A 10,193-nucleotide genomic window follows, 5' to 3' on the forward strand; every position below is an offset into this window, starting at 1 on the left:
TTGGGGGGGGGACGTCTTGCTTTTTTAAGTGACAGTGGAGTCCGAATATCTCTCTCTCATTTCATTCACCCACCACCTCCTTCCTCCTGCTCTCCGCCACCACTCCGCCTCCGCCGCCGCCACCGAGCCGCCAGCGCCTCTGCTTCCAATCTCAGCTACTGATCGAGCTGAGAAAGCACGGCGCCGATCAATGCCGAGTGATTAGATCTCCGGTCTCCTTCTTCTCCGTACCTCTGTTCCCCCAAGTCCAGTGCTCTACTTATCCGCAGCTACATTTTGCACCGGTGAGCTGGATTCCTCTATAGAGCCTCGCTTTCCTTAACATTTCCTCGGTTCTTGAGCTCTCGATTGATCATCTGGTCACTCGGGACGATACATCGAAACACGGGTTAGGGACCGGAAACAGGAGCTGATTACTGCTTCTGCATTAAATTTTTTTTTTCTTTGGTGAAATGTTGTCTGGTTGTTCTTATCTGGAGGAGGTCTTTGATTGATCGGAAGGAAGGGTGGAGTCGATACTGTTTGTTTGTTCCGTATGTGTCGGTCGGAGTTTACACTCTTTCTTCTTTTTTGTTGTTTTGTGCGTGCGTGCGTGTGTGTGTGTGTGTGTTTTTTTTTAATAATAAGTAATGTCTTTCCATTGAAGATCAGTTTCTGCTGTGATTCTTCATGGACGCTATACATGCTAGTGATTTGATTGGTTTCAGCTCTAGATTTTGATTACCAAGTTAACTGCTCTGCTTTGGGTTCTAAACCATAGAGCTGCTTGTTGATTTGAGTGTATGACGAAACACGCCTTGGAACAACCTCGCTGGAATCACTGCTCGGTCGAGTCGTATGTTGGATTCTGACCTTTCTTTCTTTCTTTCTTTATTTTTTTTTTGGTTGGTGAGTGGTATTATCTTTTCTACTGTCCTTTACTCTGTCATAAATTCTTATGTTTTTTTCTTTTTTTTTTTTAAAATTGATTTTTCTGATATTCAACTGTTTAGAAAATCTTATCGTAAGCTCTATCTGTTGAATCATCTGTGGAATGATCGATTTTTGTTTTTTTTTCCTTTTATTTTTGGTTACCAAATTACGGGTTTTATTTTCATATATGCTTGTCTGGTCAAAAATTTGTCCCGGAAAGGCTGTTTCACTTTCGACATTCGAAGGCTTGTTCAATTTTTCTGTGAATGATTTTCTGGTTCTTAATTTGATCTCCTGATTTGCACTCTTCCCATTTTCTGAACTGCATGATAAAAGGAGAGAATTGCTCACTGATCAATTTTTATAATTAATCGAGTAAAAAAAATGAAGAGAAATTTGTAATTAAACAACCTAGCTCATAATTAATTTTCTGAAAGAGCTATAGTCTTTTTATTTGCTTCTCATGGTGGTGTCAAGTCGAAGATTTCATTTTTTTTTCCTTGTTGTCCAGTAATTCATTTTATTTTATCTTAGTGTTTCAGATCATCCAATGAAATTCTGTGATTGGTGCATCTATCAGTATAAGCAGATTGTTGTTCGCGTTAAGAAGATATAAGTAGGCTGATGCAATAGGTTAACATAGTCCTGAAATGTTTTCTTTCTTTCCATATTTTCTGAAACCATGCTCCGTTCATATTGAGCTGTTAACAGCATCTTAAATCCTTTGAAGATTGTATTTTCCGTGTAAATGCTCACTGGAAGAGATGGCAGTATAAATACTTTTATCTTTTCATATTCTAAACTAATATGTTTTTCTACTTCAGAGTGTGGACAATTAGCGAAGATGAGTTGGCCTTGGAAGAAAAAGTCGTCGGACAAGGCTGCGGTTGAGAAGGTTGCCGCTATACTGGACTCTGCTGGGGTTACAATAGCACCAACCAAACCTCAGGCTGATCAGGTTTTTTTCTTAACATAATTGATGTATTAAGCGAACATTGGATATTCTAGCATCCTTCAAAATTGTTGGAAAATAGCTGCTGTGAATCTAGGATGTATGTATATATACTTTCCCTGCTGCTTTGTTGAATGTTATGTTAGAAACAAGTCGGTGAACATCCAAGCTTCTGGCAAAGGCAGTTTGCCTTTGCCAGAAGTCTTCATAAAAGTCTTCCTCTTTCTTTGTGGGTCTTTCTCTACGTTTGCTAGATTCAGGTTTCTTTCCTCTATCAGGCCTAGACTCTTCAGCCATTTCAAATCTATTGTCTTCCTCTAATTCATCATCATCAGAGAAAGCGAACATGACATCATGCTGTTCTTCTATCATAGGGAATGCTTTATCCTTATCTTCTAAGGGTTCAGGAGACTTTACTGGGGTAGATCTCCTAGAATGCTTTGGTGAAACCGAATGCTTTGGGGATACCTTAGGGGTAGACTTTCTACTTCTAACGGATATATCGGATGATTTCCTACTGGTGACTGATTCTAATTCAAAATCATCAAAATCCTTATAACTGTCTAAAGATCTTTTTCAAAATCTTGAGGTTCTTCAAAGACTACTTCATCATCAGAACTCGACTCTTCTCTGTCTCTATATTCTTGAAATCTTCTTTTCTCGAAGGATCTAAGAGCTGAATCCTGAGCTTCTATGTTATAGGTATGTTCAAAGTCGGATCTAAGACTAGTCTTAGGTGGACTAGGTGTTCTAATAGGCTTCTTGCCACTATAAACATTTCTAGCCTCTTCTCTACTTAATCCTCCAGGGATAGGCCTTTCTAAGATCTTTCTAGCCATTTCTTCCTTTCTTCTTCTTGCTTTTTCTGCAGTAGTGAAAGCTTCCTTTTCTTCGTCTCTATCTAGAACTTCTTCTGTATGCCTAGACATTTCTTCTACAGTTTTCTTATGACCTTCTAACCTTTCGGTTTCTTCTTCTAAGACTTTAAGCTGGGAAACTTGGCTTCTAAGATCTGCTAACTTGGCTCTAATTTGGTCAAAATTCATGCTTACTGATCTTCCTTGATTAGTCTATATCCTTTAGGGGCTCTAGGCTGATCCATAGGGTTCCAGATTTGTTCTGGTCTAGGTTTATACAAGGGATGAGTATTGGGTCCTTCAAAGGGATGACGTCTAGGTGGTCTATGAAATTTTTCTAATTCTTCTTGAATGATTTTTCTAAATTTCTCTTCGTCACTAGACTCAACTATTGTTAAGGCATTCTTCCCTTTTTCTAAAGCTGTCTGAATGCTTTGGTGAAACCGAATGCTTTGGGGATACCTTAGGGGTAGACTTTCTACTTCTAATGAAGAGAAAACTTTGAGTGAATGGATTATGAGAACAAAATTAGAAATCCAAATTGGAGATGAATATAGTAGATTAAGCAATAAGGAATTATGGTATCTTATGTTACATAAGACCCGTGGTCAAGTCCATAAGTATATGAGTCTGTTGTCTACTAGAATCAAATATGATGCAGCACCTTTTAATACTTTCACTAGAGAGGAATTGTGGAGTCATTTTACTAGTAATATAGAAAGAGAATTTGTTGGAAGAGTACCAACCGGTGTTGGTGCATTAGAAAAACAGCAGGAATTGAAGCATAAATTAGCTAAATTAGAGATCTGTGATATAAGCTATTTTTCAGCATTTTATTGCAATTATAAGGAGTATTATTATCAACTGATTGAAGAAAATGATTTAGTCGCTTATAAGAATCTGTTTATTGACAAATTGCCTTACCCTGTGTCTACTGTGGTTAGAGAGCTTTTTGATAAAGCAGTCAATGATGGAGTCGTTTTTAATACTATTGGAGGAATTGCCTCGGTAGTAAAGAAGCATATGGAAGAAGTTTGCATGAGAAAACAACAAGAAAAACTTTTGAAGAAGTCTAGAATTTGTTGTGGTCCTGAGACAGCTCTAGACGTACCTCGCCAATATGGCTGTAGTAAGCCTGTGTCTAGAAGAAAGTCTTATAGCAAGCCCTATAGCAAGAAGAAATATCGCCTTAAGCGATATGAAGGAAAACGACCACCTTGGAAGAGTAAGTCTAAATTCAAACCATGGAGTCGGCGAAAATTTTTTCGCAGGGGGGGAAGGTTTAGAGATAATAAGCAGTCAAAATGGAATAGAGACAAAAAGAAGTATTGCCCTGAAGGGAAAAAGACTTGTAGATGTTGGATCTGTCAGGAAGAAGGTCACTATGCTAATGAATGTAGTCAGAGAAAAGATAGAAGCAATAATAGAGCTCAGATGTTCTTAGGATTAATGTCTAAGCAATATGAACCTATAGAGGATTCTGATTATTCTAGTGACGAGTCTTACTATGAGCTAGTTTCAGAAGATTCAGAATATTCTAGTGATGCCTAGGGAAAACCCTAACGCCACTTTCATTAGAGTCACCATCTTTGATAAAGAGATCATGGCATATATTGATACAGGAGCTAGTGTGTGTTTCGGCAAACCTAGTATTCTACCAAGCAAGTTTTGGAAGCAAATGGAGAAACCTTTAGAAATAGCAATTGTTGATAAATCAGTTCTTAGAATCCATCATAGAGCAGAATTCATGACTTTAGTCATACAAGGAATCAGGTTCCCTATACCAAGCATTTATAAGCATGATTCAGGAATGGATCTCATCATAGGAAACAACTTTCTTAGATTCTATGAACCCTTTGTTCAGCGAAAGCGCTGCGTAGAACTAACCTGTCCAGAACTAGAAAGTCAGAAGAAGCAGGTTGTCCAGATTCCAATAGAACATAGCAGCAAGGTTAAGCAGCTTAGGCTCTTAGCATATATATCCAAAACTATGCAGGAATTAGAAGAGGATTTAGATTCAGCCGAAATAGAGAAATACTTAGATCTCATCACTAGTGATAATCCTTTAGATCAAGCCAAAAATAGAAATAAAATGCTCGTAGAAATCAAGCTTAAGGATCCCCTTAAGGAAGTCAAGGTTCCTAACAATATTCCTTATACCATCAAAGACGTAGAAGAGTTCAAGGAAGAATGCAAAACTCTCTTAGAATTAGGAGTCATTAGAGCCAGCAAGAGTAGGCATTCTGCTCCAGCATTCTATGTAGAAAACCATAACGAGTTGAAAAGAGGAAAACGTAGAATGGTCATAAATTATAAGAAGATGAATGAAGCCACCTTCGGTGATGCTTATAATCTGCCTAGAAAGGATTATATCCTAGCTAAGCTCAAAGGATGCCATTGGTTTAGTACTCTAGATGCTAAGTCAGGATACTGGCAAATTAGATTAGAAGAATCGACAAAGGAGCTAACAGCTTTTACTTGTCCACCTCAGAAGCAGTATGAATTCAACGTTTTGCCTTTTGGCCTAAAGCAAGCACCTTCGATTTATCAAAGGTTTATGGATGAAAATCTTTCAGGTTTGGATTCTTTCTGTTTAGCCTATATTGATGATATTATCATATTTTCTAAAGGAACTTTAGAAAATCATAAGAAGCATTTGAAAGCAGTCTTGAAACGATGTTTTGAAAAAGGAATCATCATTTCAAAAAAGAAAGCAATCCTTTGTAAGAAAGAAATAGATTTTCTTAGTCTTACGATTAAGCAAAATGGAGATTTCTGTCTCCAGCCTCACATTTTAGAAAAATTGAATTTATTCCCTGATAAAATGGAGGATAGAAAGCAGTTACAGCGTTTTCTTGGAAGCTTAAATTATATTTCTGATCAAGGATGGTTGAAAGATCTTTCAAAAGCAAGAAAGAGTTTACAAGAAAAGCATTCTGAAAAGAAGCCCTGGATTTGGACTAAAGAAGATTCAAACAATATTAGATATTTGAAAAGGATTTGTGAAAATCTCCCATCTCTTTATAATCCATCTGAAGAAGATTTGATTATCATTTCTACAGATGCAAGTGGAGACACTTGGTCTGGAACAATGACTGCGGTCATTGGCAAAGCAAGCAAAATTGACGGAAAAGAATTCCTATCTCTCATGAGACAAGGTCCCTCTTCGGAGGAAGAACTATATATTCGACCTTCGGGTCACCCTTCTTCGGAAGAGAAATTCCTTTGGTTAGACAAAGGTCCGCGTGTACAACGCGAAGATAGCATTCCGTATAAGCAGTCTAGCGGTCGTGGGATAGAGACCCGGTCTACTCGTACACTTCCCATTCCAGCTTCGGCTGAGGGCCCCAAAAGAAGCCTTTCCTTCGGGATAAACGATCTAAGCAAGCATGTGGCTTCGGCCCCTGATTATTCTTTTACAGCAGTTTCTATTTTACTGGAAAAACTATGCAAGTATGTTTGTGGGTCGTTCACTAAAGCTGAACAGAATTATACTACTCATGAACGCGAATTACTTGCAGTCATCAAAACCTTGAAGAAATGGCGTGTAGAGTTACTTCCTAGAAGATTTGTTTTAAGAACTGACAGCAGCTATGTTACTCGTTTTAGGCATCTCAAGAACTTCAAGCAGGGTTACAGTCAAGGAAGGCTTGTGCGTTGGCAATTAGAGCTCGAGCCCTACGATTTCAAAGAGGAGCACATAAAAGGAAGCGACAACTTTCTGCCAGACACCTTGACGCGAGAATGGAAGCCATCAAGCAGATCGACAGCATAATAGAAGCTACTCTCAAGGAGACTGAGGCCTTGATGAAGAAGGTAGAAGGTCTCAAGGAAGCTAAGGAGACTCTTTTGAAGACTCTTGGTTTATGCAAGATAGAAGATGTTCTCGACAAGGAGAAGGACAAAGCAACCCTTCGCCAGCTTGCGGAGGAAAAGAAGCAAGCAGAGGTCGAAAAGAAGCAAGCAGAAGTCGAGAAATATTTTGAAGCAGCTCCAAGGCCTAAACTCAATTGGGCTAAGGAGGTTGAAGAAGAAGAAGCAAGACAGTCATCCACCAAGCAAGAATCTCCGGTCAATCAGGAGATAATTCCTCCAATCGTCCAGGAGATTGTTCGATCAAGCAGTCAGTCCAAGAAGTACTATGTCATCTTCAATGGACCTATGCCTGGAATCTACGATGAATGGCACAAGGTGTCTATTCATGTAAATGGAGTCAGTGGAATCACACACCAGAGCTTCAAAACTCTGGATGAAGCGAAGGATGCTTTGAAAAAGAGCGATGAGTCTTTCACCGCTAAGCTATTGGCGCCCCCGCCAGCACAAAGCATTAACCGCCTAAGAAGTCTTGGCAGATTCCCTGGTGCTCCCAGCACTAGCTCTGCCATCCCCACTATTGCAAGCATTCCAACAAGAGCAGCTTTCGAAGTTGCACAAAAGATCACCATCGACAAGTTCCGTGAGAGATTCACATCTCTTGTGGAGTACAAGGAGTCTTACAAGCAATTGGGTTTCTATCCGGTCTGGAGAAATGCCTATGGCCCCAAGGTCATCATTCTTCCAGAAGCATCAGCAGAAACCACCTTTGAGTTCTTTGCAAGCGGGTTGGTTGACACCATTTACTGTCAATCCAGCTCAGTCAACAGTCAATTCAGGCTGTTTCCAAGCAGGGTTTTACAGACTTTCAAGACTTTCTCAGTTAGAGTCGTCAAAGACAATCCTATGTTCGTCAAGTGTTACAGCACTTATCCTGCCTTTCTTTTGGAGGGGGAGGATGAGTCAATTTTGAAGCATTCACACTGCTTAGCAAGCATTGGGAGGAGCAACATGAACTTCCCACCAATTGATCAAGTACCTTTGGAGGCTTTAGATGAGGAGCAGCGCCACTCGTTCTATGTTACTAATTATGTAGGACTTTGCAGGCGTCTCCAGAATTTGAAGCTTCAGACTAAGGTCAACTACAAGTCGGCCACGACTCTCATCGTGTCCAGTCCTTCGAAGCCAAACTACAAGATGTCGCCCCAACATGAAAAGGCGATTATAGAGTTCGAGAGGCCCATCATAGACCTCGATGCATGCAAGCCTAGAGTTCAACAAGAGGTTTGTAGCATGATCAATGGAAGCAACGGCGACTGGGTCGGCAATCACAAATGTAATCTTTGCAGCCCAAAGCCCGCCGAATTAGAAGAAGCTAAGGAGTCCAGCCCACATGAAACGGGCTCTGAAGCATCTTTGGAACTTATTGAAGAGTGACGTCCTTCCTGACGTCACATGTGAAGACAAGCAAGAAGGCGTCAGCCATGACGCCTACAAAGGAATCTTACAGCTCTCCACAGCTGTAATGTGTCGGCCACTTGGCCTGACGCGTCTGTCCTTTTTCTTTATGGCTCTGACACTCTGTTAGCTGTCATCCATTACTTTTTGCTAGTGCGCCTTTTGTCGGCCACTTGCTTTTCTTTTTGTAGATCTGAATCTCGACCGTTGCCTAACAATGGTTGAGATGCGTCCTCTACTCCTATATAAGGAGCTCGTCCCCGTCGGTCATAAGGGACTTAGTACAGAAACACATAGCTTAAGCTTGGACGCTCGACCTTAGTACCGCCACCGCCGCAGCCGAGGAGGGCACAGGCAAGGCATAGGTAAGGAGTTTTCCTTGTCGGTAGCTCTTGGAGGCGAGAGTATGTTGTCTATGTCTATGTTCCCGACTAGGCGTCGTTAATCCCTTCTATCCTTTTATTCATATATTCAATAAAAGTTTGAGGAATTATTCAGTAATCTCTTGATCTCATTATTATTCTTGTGTATGATCTGATTCAAGCTTGCAAGCTTTAAGTCTGAAGACCCAGTTCGTTCATCCTTCAAGTAAAAATCAAGGTTAGTCCTCATGGAAGATCTATATTCTGTTGTGTCTTTGCGTGATGATAGAGGCGAATATAGTACTGATATTTTGATTGAAGATGCTAAGATTTCTGAAGTCGAAAGAAATGGAGTCATTACTTTAAAAGATGGTTATGGAATCAAGCAGAAAAACCGAGGGGGGGGGAGGTTTGATGAGATTGATTAATAGAGATAGAAAGAACATCTTGTATGTTGGAAAAACCATAGAAGAATTCCCTATTAAGCTAAGAGAAGCGAAAGGTGATAGATGCCTTACTCTTGTAAACTCAGAACAAGTCAATGAAAGAATCAAGAAAATGAAGGAGTCTGATAGATCTAAGATAGGATGGATTCACATTAGCACTATCCAGATTTTGATTAAGTCTACCTTTAGAAGAGGTATCCATTGCCCAATTCAAATTGTAGTAATTGATAATAGAATGACCAAGAATTCAGAGAAAGTTATTGGAGTCATAACTGGAGATCTAGGTTACTCTGTAGTCAAATTCAATGTAACCTGTAATTTTGCAATCCCATTAGCATCCAGCAAATTTGATAATTCACTTGGCTTATTATTCGAGTTAGAAAGAAAGGACATAATGGAAGATGCAGACATCCCTTTTAGTATTACATATGCAACCTCGTATGGCCTTAGTAATAGTCATCATAGCATAGAGTTTATAAATCAGGATAAGATCATGATAGAAGATCTGTTTGCTAGAACAAGCACTAGAATGGAGCCAATAAACAGGATGCCCTTACCATGCCTAGAAGAGTCATCTAGTCATAGATTGATTAAAGCAGCAGAAAGAATTGAGAGGATTACACCTCCTGTTACAGTCGATAGAATCATTGAGAATAGAGCGAGTTCTTCAGAAGAACCAGCTAAAGCACCTAGTGTCATTATTCTGCCCCATAAAGAAGAATTGAATGAAATCAAAGAGCAGGTCAAAGAATTAAGCATTCTCACTAAGGATTTATCTAGAAGAATCTAAGACTAAGGTTCAATGGATTCTGCAGGTTCAAGTAGTAATAGGAAGAGAGCAAGGGATGAAAATGAATTCAGAATTGATGGAATCAGCCAATGGAAGAGTTATTCCCTTTTAGTCAATGATATACCAGCAAGCAGGAAATTTGAATTGATAGAAGAGATCTTTAAGCCTATAATTCATTTAAGAGGACTTCCTGATAGAGAAAAGGTCTATATTTGCAAAGCAGTAATAGATAGAGAAAAGCAAGGGATAAAATGTGGAGAAATTTGTGATGATTGCAAGCCGTACATTTTATGGAATAATGCTGATGGATATCTGTTATTATGATATTGATTCTGAGTGTCTTGTTTGCGCTCTCTTTGATTAACATTATCCCTCTGCAGGTGATTTTGTTATGTATTCTTGTTTGGATATATATCATTAGAATCTTATCTGATTGATCTGTCTTTGTATAATCCGCGTGTGAAAAAATTTGGTATCAAAGACTTGTTTAAGAAAAATTAGCAGTAATCATGCTAGGATCTGGCAATATGGAAAAGATATTAAAAGAAGTAGGCTATCAAAGGAGTCTAGGAGAAACATTCAGAACGAATCCATTCTTAGATG

The 10,193-nt window shown here is 39.4% G+C and overlaps 1 protein-coding gene across 2 annotated transcripts; it reads left to right on the forward strand.

Moving 5' to 3' along the window:
* Window positions 1-8,493, forward strand: LOC116213749. 2 transcript variants are annotated; one of them, XM_031548797.1, is made up of 3 exons: window positions 1-284; window positions 1,737-1,870; window positions 6,331-8,493. In XM_031548797.1, the coding sequence occupies exons 2-3, from the start codon at window positions 1,757-1,759 to the stop codon at window positions 7,969-7,971; spliced, it is 1,755 nt and encodes a 584-aa protein (XP_031404657.1). In that variant the 5' UTR covers window positions 1-284; window positions 1,737-1,756; the 3' UTR covers window positions 7,972-8,493. The 2 variants fall into 2 exon arrangements, with proteins under 2 accessions (XP_031404657.1, XP_031404658.1); XM_031548798.1 differs by lacking the exon at window positions 1-284 and adding an exon at window positions 637-835.
* Window positions 8,494-10,193: the final 1,700 nt, after the last annotated feature.

The sequence above is a fragment of the Punica granatum genome, chromosome 7 (assembly GCF_007655135.1).
Source record: "Punica granatum isolate Tunisia-2019 chromosome 7, ASM765513v2, whole genome shotgun sequence".
Taxonomy (NCBI): domain Eukaryota; kingdom Viridiplantae; phylum Streptophyta; class Magnoliopsida; order Myrtales; family Lythraceae; genus Punica; species Punica granatum.